The sequence below is a fragment of the Scardinius erythrophthalmus genome, assembly GCF_964197995.2.
Source record: "Scardinius erythrophthalmus genome assembly, chromosome: 17".
Lineage (NCBI taxonomy): Eukaryota > Metazoa > Chordata > Actinopteri > Cypriniformes > Leuciscidae > Scardinius > Scardinius erythrophthalmus.
In genome coordinates this window covers 958,477-970,089 of record NC_138237.1, presented here as the reverse complement: position 1 = coordinate 970,089, position 11,613 = coordinate 958,477, and the positions used below count along the sequence as shown (strand labels likewise).

Below are 11,613 nucleotides of genomic sequence, written 5' to 3'. Positions count from 1 at the left end.
GCACACACACATGTAAACAGCGGTCTGTGATTCAGTGTCGCCGAGTCTCTCTCATCTCATTCTCTATCACACGCTTTTCGCGTAAATCTGACAGGGTTTCCCTCGTGAAAGCGGAAAAACAACCGCGATTCGGCTTTTAAAGGCGTTTTTCTGACAGATCGCTCCTCACTGGAACTATGATCTTCATCGGTCCCCGGGAGAAAGAGCGGCGACTGCCCGGCTCAGGCGAGCCCTCGCGGGTGTGAGAGTGAAATCGAGGCCGCGGGGCTGAGGCCTAGTGCGGCCGGTTTGATGTTTCACTCGACAATACAGGACAGCGCTCCGGTAATGCTGTAAAAACTCCTAAAACATAAAAGACTCGGAGATTAACACAATTTATAGCTGGTTGATGGACTTTAAATGAGTTTCAGCCGATTTGTTGATTTGTAGAAATTCATGGAAATGCAGGAGTTTGAATTATAATTATTTATTAGAACATGCTTTATGCAGTACTTACATCAAGAACTTATTTAACTGGAAGTATAGTAGTTTTTCTTTAATCAGTATGTCCATATTCTCCTTATTTTAAGAAGTTTATTTATTTTTAATCAAAATACATGTCTAATCAACTGAAGTAATAAAACTTCAAAAAATTGCTATTTTGTTAACATTTATATTTATTATTTATTGAAATAAATTTTATGTCAGGGCCATATGACACATTTTCTGCATTATTTTCCCAAATCCATGTTTTCCTTATTATTTTTTCTGGATTCTCTTTTAGTAATGATTTAATTACATTTTAATAATCTAAAAGCATGTCTGATGGACTGAATTAATAACATTTCAATTTAATATTTATCAACAGGGCCTTTAGAAATCTATTTCCCCATACAAATTCTGTTATTTCTTTTCCACAAATTATGTTTTTCATTTTAATCTTTTCCGGGTTCCGTTTTAACGGTTTAATGTCTTTCTTCACGCAGTCTCCGTCAGGAACAGCCATGGCTTCTTCATGTGATGCCAGATTGACATTGATTGACAGATGATGCTGGAGGCACCTGTGCAGGTGAGCATCACGGCAGGAGAATGAAGCTTCATTCGGACCCGAGCGAGAGCACACACACGTGTGAGGACATGAACCTGAACCACCGTTTGACCTTGACCTCCGCGGGCCTGGAGGGGGCGGAGCTCCTGTGCAACGGGTCGTCTGACCAATCAGGGCTTGAGAATTTCACGTCACAGTGTGATAAAAGTGACCCGGTGACCTCTGACGACGACAGCAGGTACAGTGCGGGGGAAAACGGAGACGATCTTACGCCCGAGATCCAGCAGGCCTACAGAATATTTCAAAGCTTTCTTTCAGAGAAGCATAAATCCATAACGGCCCCGTTCTGGCATCCCGGGTCCCAGAGCCCTGATGCGGACATGAGCCTCAGAAAGATGCATGATAAATTTGTAAATCGCGAGTATGAATCCATCACTGCATTCGTGGCCGATTTCAGACTGATGTTAGAGAACTGTTATCGCTTTCACGGAGTCGATCACTGGATCTCTAAACAGGCCCAGAAACTGGAGATTATTCTAGAGCAAAAGTTGACCCTGTTGTCCAGGTAATAATAACACGGCGCTGTTGAGATTCATTCATGTGACACAACAACGAGTTATGTTTACATTCCCTTCCGCATTCTTAGAATGTAGTTTAGCAGAATGGATTAGTTACCAATTTAGATTGAAATTAATTCTGGGTGCAACAATGTACATAAGAAAGAATGTAACAATTTCTGACACATTTACATTACAATTTCTACATAAGAAAAACAATTTCTGATGCATTTACATTAGAATTTATACATATCAGTAACAATTTCTGATGCATTTACATTAGAATTTCTACATAAGAATAACAATTTCTGAAGCATTTACTTTAGAATTTCTACATAAAAACAATTTCTGATGCATTTACATTAGAATTTCTATATAAGAATGTAACAATTTCTGACACATTTACATTAGAATTTCTACATAAGAAAAACAATTTCTGATGCATTTACATTAGAATTTGTAGATAAGAATAACAATTTCTGACGCATTTACTTTAGAATTTCTACATAAAAACAATTTCTGACGCATTTACATTAGAATTTCTATATAAGAATGTAACAATTTCTGACACATTTACATTAGAATTTCTACATAAGAAAAACAATTTCTGATGCATTTACATTAGAATTTGTAGATAAGAATAACAATTTCTGACGCATTTACTTTAGAATTTCTACATAAGATTGTAATGATTTCTGACGCATTTACATTAGAATTTCTACATAAGAATGTAACAATTTCTGACTTTAGAATTTCTACATAAGAATGTAACAATTTCTGACGCATTTACTTTAGAATTTCTACATAAGATTGTAATGATTTCTGACACATTTACATTAGAATTTCTACATAAGAATGTAACAATTTCTGACTTTAGAATTTCTACATAAGAATGTAACAATTTCTGACGCATTTACTTTAGAATTTCTACATAAGAATAACAATTTCTGAAGCATTTACTTTAGAATTTCTACATAAAAACAATTTCTGACGCATTTACATTAGAATTTCTATATAAGAATGTAACAATTTCTGACACATTTACATTAGAATTTCTACATAAGAAAAACAATTTCTGATGCATTTACATTAGAATTTGTAGATAAGAATAACAATTTCTGACGCATTTACTTTAGAATTTCTACATAAGATTGTAATGATTTCTGACGCATTTACATTAGAATTTCTACATAAGAATGTAACAATTTCTGACTTTAGAATTTCTACATAAGAATGTAACAATTTCTGACGCATTTACTTTAGAATTTCTACATAAGATTGTAATGATTTCTGACGCATTTACATTAGAATTTCTACATAAGAATGTAACAATTTCTGACTTTAGAATTTCTACATAAGAATGTAACAATTTCTGACGCATTTACTTTAGAATTTCTACATAAGAATGTAACAATTTCTGAAGCATTTACTTCAGAATTTCTACATAAGAATAACAATTTCTGACGCATTTACTTTAGAATTTCTACATAAGAATGTAACAATTTCTGACACTTTTACATTAGAATTTCTACATAAGAAAAACAATTTCTGATGCATTTACATTAGAATTTCTACATAAGAATAACAATTTCTGAAGCATTTACTTTAGAATTTCTACATAAGAATAACAATTTCTGACGCATTTACTTTAGAATTTCTATATAAGAATGTAACAATTTCTGACACTTTTACATTAGAATTTCTACATAAGAAAAACAATTTCTGATGCATTTACATTAGAATTTCTACATAATAACAATTTCTGAAGCATTTACTTTAGAATTTCTACATAAGAAAAAACATTTCTGACGCATTTACTTTAGAATTTCTACATAAGAATAACAATTTCTGAAGCATTTACTTTAGAATTTCTACATAAGAATGTAACAATTTCTGACGCATTTACTTTAGAATTTCTACATAAGAATAACAATTTCTGACTTTAGAATTTCTACATAAGAATGTAACAATTTCTGACGCATTTACTTTAGAATTTCTACATAAGAATGTAACAATTTCTGTCGCATTTACTTTAGAATTTCTACATAAGAATAACAATTTCTGACTTTAGAATTTCTACATAAGAATGTAACAATTTCTGACGCATTTACTTTAGAATTTCTACATAAGAATGTAACAATTTCTGACGCATTTACTTTAGAATTTCTACATAAGAGTAACAATTTCTGACTTTAGAATTTCTACATAAGAATGTAACAATTTCTGACGCATTTACTTTAGAATTTCTACATAAGAATAACAATTTCTGACTTTAGAATTTCTACATAAGAATGTAACAATTTCTGACGCATTTACATTAGAATTTCTACATAAGAATGTAACAATTTCTGATGCATTTACTTTAGAATTTCTAATGTACATTAGAAATGAATTGTCTAAATTAATACATTTTATCTAACTGTGATTGTATATGTATATTTCTGAAATGCATAACTTTGACAGTCACCTCTGATAACCGATCACTGTAAACTGTAATATGGACTCATGCACTTTCTGTGAAGCTGCTTTGAAATGATGTGTATTGTGAAAAGCCTTATACAAATAAACGTGAATTGAATTGAATTGAAGCTTTGAGATTCACTCTCAAAGTTTTCTTTCCCACACCAGGACGTTGCGTGAGAAAACCACGCTAGCCGTGACCTCCAGAGGTCGCTTCGGCACCGAGGATGAGAAAGCGCCGGTCGGCACGTCGTCCAGGCGGCGTTTGGTGCCACGAAACCTGGCGGCCATTACAGTGGGCGGCAGCGAGTCCATCATGGTGCAGGCGCTGAGACTGGAGGAGCTGCAGAGAGCCAAAGACCAGAAGAGGTGAACACACGCTTCCTGAGAAAAACACTTTCGTTTGAACATATAGATCCATAGGACAACACTTTCATTTGAACATATAGATCCATAGGACAACACTTTCATTTGAACATATAGATCCACAGGGAATCACTTTCATTTGAACATATAGATCCATAGGACAACACTTTCATCTGAACATATAGATCCATAGGACAACACTTTCATCTGAACATATAGATCCATAGGACAACACTTTCATTTGAACATATAGATCCACAGGGAATCACTTTCATTTGAACATATAGATCCAAAAGGTATCACTTTCATCTAAACATATAGATCCAAAGGGAATCAATTTCGAAATCACTTTCATTTGAACATATAGATCCATAGGGAATCACTTTCATTTAAACATATAGATCTACAGGGAATCACTTTCATTTAAACATATAGATCCATAGGAAATCACTTTCATTTGAACATATAGATCCATAGGGAATCACTTTCATTTGAACATATAGATCCACAGGGAATCACTTTCATTTGAACATATAGATCCATAGGGAATCACTTTCATAGGAAATCACTTTCATTTGAACATATAGATCCGTAGGGAATCACTTTCATTTGAACATATAGATCCGCAGGGAATCTCTTTCATTTGAACATATAGATCCATAGTGAATCACTTTCATAGGAAATCACTTTCAATTGAACATATAGATCCATAGGGAATCACTTTCATTTGAACATATAGATCCATAGGAAATCACTTTTATCTGAACATATAGATCCATAGGACAACACTTTCATCTGAACATATAGATCCATAGGAAATCACTTTCATCTGAACATATAGATCCACAGGGAATCACTTTCATCTGAACATATAGATCCACAGGGAATCACTTTCATCTGAACATATAGATCCATAGGAAATCACTTTCATGTGAACATATAGATCCATAGGAAATCACTTTCATCTGAACATATAGATCCACAGGCAATCACTTTCATCTGAACATATAGATCCATAGGACAACACTTTCATCTGAACATATAGATCCACAGGGAATCACTTTCATTTGAACATATAGATCAATAGGAAATCACTTTCTGAATAATTTTTGGTTTGACTGTATATATTCCTCAAAATACAATGATATATTTGGTATTATTTTTCAGTCATAATTTCTTCAAGTTAAGCCATAGTTTTATTTCGGCAGTTTGCATTTCGCATGTTTCCATTTCGCGCAGAACTCGTAGGCTCCTAAATCTCTTACCGCAACCGTTGATTAATTTTTTGTTTGACTGTTTATATTCCTCAAAATACAATAATCAATCAAATCAAGTTAAGCCATACTTTTATTTCATCATTTTGCACAGAACTCCTAAATCTCTTACCGTAACCGTTGACCTTTGACCTCTAGGCAGCGTGAGCTGGAGCGTAAAGAAGCAGAGGAGGCATCGGTGAAGGATCTGGAGGATTGGGAGAGTTCATTGCTCGCGCTGGCGGAACCGTGGGCCGTTCAGACCATGTGGGAGCTTCCCGCCATCGGCCACTTCTTGTGTCTGGCTCAGAAAGCGCTCAACCTCCCCGAGATCGTCTTCTACGAGCTGGAGCGCTGCTTGCTAATGCCGCGCTGTAGCTCGTTCCTAGCTAAGGTCATGACCTCTCTGCTCCTTCACCCGAATAAAAGAGTGAACGCCCACCGCCGTCCGCCGTTGCCGTACAGGAAGTGGGAGGCGGAGCTACGACGGCGTGTTCAGGACTGGTACCGTTCGCTCGCGAGGGCCGAGGACCAAACGGCTCGTGCCGAACTCCTAGGACTTTCCCATCAGTTCTTCTGGACGCTAGGAGACGCGAGTCCGCTAGAGGAGACGCCGTTCCACATGCTCACGTTTAAACAGCGCGTGTGGCTCCTCAAGGGCCTGTGCGATCACGTGTACGAGACGCAGAAGGACGTTCAGGTCGCGGTTCTCGCGCAGCCGATCCACGAGTGCCGCGAGTCCATCCTGGGCTACGACGCGCAGGAGAACGCATACATACACTTCCCTCACTTCTGCGGCGCCGACCTGAGGATCTACCGCCAGAGTCCGTGTGTTGCGATGGAGTTTCCTCTTCCGCTGTTACATGTCAAGAGATCGCAGGAGGAACCAGAGGGGTCAGAGGTCAAGCTGGAAACACGTGAGTTTTATTGTTGCTATTGTTCGTTTTGTTTTTAATTGTTTATTATAACTTTTATTTTGGCGCTGCGCCACCTACTGGTCCGGAGATACGGAAAAATTATGAATATTTTTGCTTATAACTTTTGAACGGTCTCCCCAAAAATCATAAAAGTGGTCTCATTAGATTCAGGGCGGCATGTGGCTTATCTTATAATGCATTGGCATATTGTTACAAAACTCAGTATGTTAGGAACCAGGGCAGCACCCCCTTGTGTCCAAACATTTTTATAAAAATGATATTATAAGCAATATATCTCATTACAACACAGTGTATTTATAGGTTGTGAACCTTTCTGCTTAAAATATTTTCTTTATTTACTAATTTTTGCAGTTGGTCTACTGCTAGCTTCGCCGTTTGATTCTGTTGTGCTTGTCCCCGATCATTGCTGCTTGCAGCTATATTTATTAATAATTTTATTGAATTATTTAGTCATGGTAGTAAAGCTCATTTAATTTAGAATTTGCGTTTGAAATGAAGCTTGAGAACGATCTGCGTCTGTCCGTAGATGTGATGAAGGAGCTGAAGGATGCATGGAAGGAGGATTCGCTCGCCGACAGGGAGGATCTGGATCAGAAATGTTCCTCCAGCATCTTCTCATGGTCTCTGGACTCTGGAAGCGTTCGAGGAACGTTCACAGAGGAAGAACGGCTAAAAGAAGAGAATGAGGAGGAGTGCGAGCCGAGCTTCGGAGTGGGAGAGAGCCGATATAAGGGAGTTTCACCCGCTCTGAATAGTCACAGAAGTCCTGAAAAAGATGCGAATCACATGACCAGTGAGGACCAATCGCAATGCCAGAAGAAGAAGAGACAGAAGAAGAAAGACATGAGGAAACCCAAACTGAGCTTGAAGAAGCGAACGGCTAAAAGCAGCCTGACGAGAGCGGCTACAACCGTGAGTAACAAAGACCGGAGGAAAAGAAGGAAACTGGGTGAATAATACACACTTTCACTTCATGTTGACTAAATGAAACGGTTACACTTTACTATAAGGTTCATTAGTTAACTACCTTAGAATGAACAATACTTCTACCTCATTAATTAATCTTAGCAAATGTTGAAATTAATATTAACTAATACATTATTAAAATTAAAGGTTGTATTTGTTACTAACTAACATTAACTAATATTAATAAATACTGTAACAAATGTGTTGCTCATTGTTAGTTTATGTTAGCTAATACATGAACTAATGAACCTTATTGTAAAGTGTTACCAGTGAAACTGATGAAACTTATTTTCCTCTATTTTATGCTTTTGCTCTCACTGGCTGCGTTTACATGCAACCAAATAATCTGTTAGTAATGAGATTGACGACTCAATCGCACTGAAAAGCCTTCATGTAAACGCCTTAATCGATCCGCTTGAGCTCGATCCCAGTGACATTACGATGGGATTGAAAGGGGTTTATTCCTTTGGAATCCGATCGAGAGAACTTGTAAACACTTGATTGTGTTGAAAATCGAAACTGAAAGGACTGCGCATGTGCAGTGACGTAGAAATAGCGTGATGACTTTAAAATAGCGTAATGACGTAGAAATAGCGTAATGATGTAGAAATAGCGTAATGATAGAGAAATAGCGTTCTGATGTAGAAATAGCGTAATGACGTAGAAATAGCGTTCTGATGTAGAAATAGCGTAATGACGTAGAAATAGCGTCATGACGTAGAAATAGTGTAATGATGTAGAAATAGCGTAATGACGTAGAAATAGCGTAATGACGTAGAAATAGCGCAATGACGTAGAAATAGCGTAATGATGTAGAAATAGCGTAATGACTTAGAAATAGCGTAGAAATAGCGTAATGACGTAGAAATAGCGTAATGACGTAGAAATAGCATAATGATGTAGAAATAGCGTAATGACGTAGAAATAGCGTAATGACGTAGAAATAGCATAATGATGTAGAAATAGCGTAATGACGTAGAAATAGCGTAATGACGTAGAAATAGCGTAATGACGTAGCAATAGCGTAATGACGTAGAAATAGCATAATGACGTAGAAATAGCATAATGACGTAGCAATAGCGTAATGACGTAGCAATAGCGTAATGACGTAGCAATAGCGTAATGATGTAGAAATAGCGTAATGACATAGAAATAGCGTAATGATGTAGAAATAGCGTAATGACATAGCAATAGCGTAATGATGTAGAAATAGCGTAATGACATAGAAATAGCATAATGATGTAGAAATAGCGTAATGACATAGAAATAGCGTAATGATGTAGAAATAGCGTAATGACATAGCAATAGCGTAATGATGTAGAAATAGCGTAATGACATAGAAATAGCGTAATGACGTAGCAATAGCGTAATGACGTAGCAATAGCGTAATGACGTAGCAATAGCGTAATGACGTAGCAATAGCGTAATGACATAGCAATAGCGTAATGACGTAGCAATAGCGTAATGACGTAGCAATAGCGTAATGATGTAGAAATAGCGTAATGACATAGAAATAGCGTAATGACGTAGAAATAGCGTAATGACGTAGAAATAGCATAATGATGTAGAAATAGCGTAATGACGTAGAAATAGCGTAATGACGTAGAAATAGCATAACGTAGCAATAGCGTAATGACGTAGCAATAGCGTAATGACGTAGCAATAGCGTAATGATGTAGCAATAGCGTAATGACGTAGCAATAGCGTAATGACGTAGCAATAGCATAATGACGTAGCAATAGCGTAATGACATAGAAATAGCATAATGATGTAGAAATAGCGTAATGACATAGAAATAGCGTAATGATGTAGAAATAGCGTAATGACATAGCAATAGCGTAATGATGTAGAAATAGCGTAATGACATAGAAATAGCGTAATGACGTAGCAATAGCGTAATGACATAGAAATAGCGTAATGACGTAGCAATAGCGTAATGACGTAGCAATAGCGTAATGACGTAGCAATAGCGTAATGACGTAGCAATAGCGTAATGATGTAGAAATAGCGTAATGACATAGAAATAGCGTAATGACGTAGAAATAGCGTAATGACGTAGAAATAGCATAATGATGTAGAAATAGCGTAATGACGTAGAAATAGCGTAATGACGTAGAAATAGCATAACGTAGCAATAGCGTAATGACGTAGCAATAGCGTAATGACGTAGCAATAGCGTAATGATGTAGAAATAGCGTAATGACGTAGCAATAGCGTAATGACGTAGCAATAGCGTAATGACGTAGCAATAGCATAATGACGTAGCAATAGCGTAATGATGTAGAAATAGCGTAATGACGTAGCAATAGCGTAATGATGTAGAAATAGCGTAATGACATAGCAATAGCGTAATGTCCAAATTATGACCAGAAATTGCTAAATATTAATTCTGCTGTTTAAAACAAATAAAGAACCGATGTATGAGAATAGTTATTATGCGCAGACAGCGGGAAACTCTGTGTACTCGTGCAGTGTGTGCATTCTGAAGCTGGTGACATATAAACACACACATCAACCTGATCACATGTTTAGCATTCATGTAAACACTACAGTCAGATTCATCAGTCGGAACAAAAGTTGAGCATGTTAACAAATAGTTGTTGTACTATATCTCTATCACACATTCGGTTAAAAGTTTCAAAGTTATCGAACGATCTGCGAAGTGTCCGTAAACTGAGAGAGTGATGTCTCAGTGGGATTTACCTGGGTAAATAAATGAATGAATAAATAAATAAATAAATAAAACGTGGTGTTTCTCCGTCATCAGGAAACAGGGTTGATGGGAAACTGTTGTTGAGGAGACCAGCGGGATCTGCGCTTCTTCAAACCGGACCCTCGTTTCAGGTCAGCTGACACACACACACACACACACACACACACACACACTGCACACATAATGTCACTCTTGCGGGAAAACACTCACGATATATGAATATGAATACCTTTATTTCGAACTGTTAAAAGAATATATTCCTCATTTGTGAGTCACTTTGGATAAAAAATGTCTGCTAAAGTAAATGCAAAACTTGTCTTTATGTATTTTATGTCTTTTTAAGTGCGTCTTAAAACATGTTTGATGTTGATTCTGATCTCGGTTCTATAGAGGGCAGCAGATATTCACTTTAGAATTTATTACAATGCAGTTAAACATGCTTGAAAAAATATTTTTTAATAAAAGAAATTAATACTTTTTCATCAAGGATGCATTAAATTGATCAAATGTTACAGTAAATACATTCATAATGTTACAAAAGATTCTATTTCAAATAAATGCTGTTCATTAGAACTTTCTATTCATCAAAGAATCCTGAAAAATAAAATGTTTCGCAGTTTCCACAAAAATATGAACTGATAATAATCATAAATGTATCTTGATCATCAAATCATCATATTAGAGTGATTTCTGAAGGATCATGTGACACTGAAGACTATGAAGGACTAAAAATGACAGAACGAAAAATAAATAAATAAAAGTAGAAATAAATAAATAAATGCAGAAATAATAGTAAAAATAAATACATTTTGGTAATATAAATGGCTATTTCTGTATTTTTACATGTATTTATTTATTTATGCATTTCTATATGTATTTATTTATGTATTTATACATTTATTTATATATTTATGTATTTATATATTTATTTATTTATATATCTATATATGTATTTATTTATACATTTATTTATTCCTACATTTATTTATTTATGTATTTCCACATTTCTACATTTATTTATTTCTGTATTTCCACATTTCTACATTTATTTATTTCTGTATTTCCACATTTCTACATTTATTTATTTCTGTATTTCCACATTTCTACATTTATTTTTCCCTGCGCATGTATGCTAATTGACCAATGGCTAAGCCACGCCCCCAAACGCGATGAGCCAATCACAGTACGCATAGCTAACCCAAGACACTTGGACGTTCTCTGCTTCCTCGTCCATTGCAATGCATTGCGGTTATCAGTTTTCATTCGTTTTTATGTTTTTTCTTGTCATTTTGGCTTTAAAACAGCGGGTGTGTGTGTGTGTGATTTTGGTTGG

At 35.9% G+C, this 11,613-nt stretch overlaps 1 protein-coding gene across 2 annotated transcripts in view; it reads left to right on the top strand.

Annotated features, from left to right (window-relative positions):
- The window catches only part of brd10 (bromodomain containing 10), a 21,481-nt gene continuing 9,868 nt past the window's right edge, over nucleotides 1-11,613 (top strand). Inside the window, exons 1-6 of one of the 2 annotated variants that reach the window (XM_081391812.1) lie at nucleotides 1-324; nucleotides 966-1,592; nucleotides 4,213-4,413; nucleotides 5,823-6,580; nucleotides 7,128-7,550; nucleotides 10,335-10,411. In XM_081391812.1, the coding sequence (XP_081247938.1) occupies nucleotides 1,069-1,592; nucleotides 4,213-4,413; nucleotides 5,823-6,580; nucleotides 7,128-7,550; nucleotides 10,335-10,411 (1,983 nt within the window). In that variant the 5' untranslated portion in view covers nucleotides 1-324; nucleotides 966-1,068. The remainder of the gene's footprint in view (nucleotides 325-965; nucleotides 1,593-4,212; nucleotides 4,414-5,822; nucleotides 6,581-7,127; nucleotides 7,551-10,334; nucleotides 10,412-11,613) is intronic. The other variant, XM_081391813.1, reaches the window with a different exon arrangement.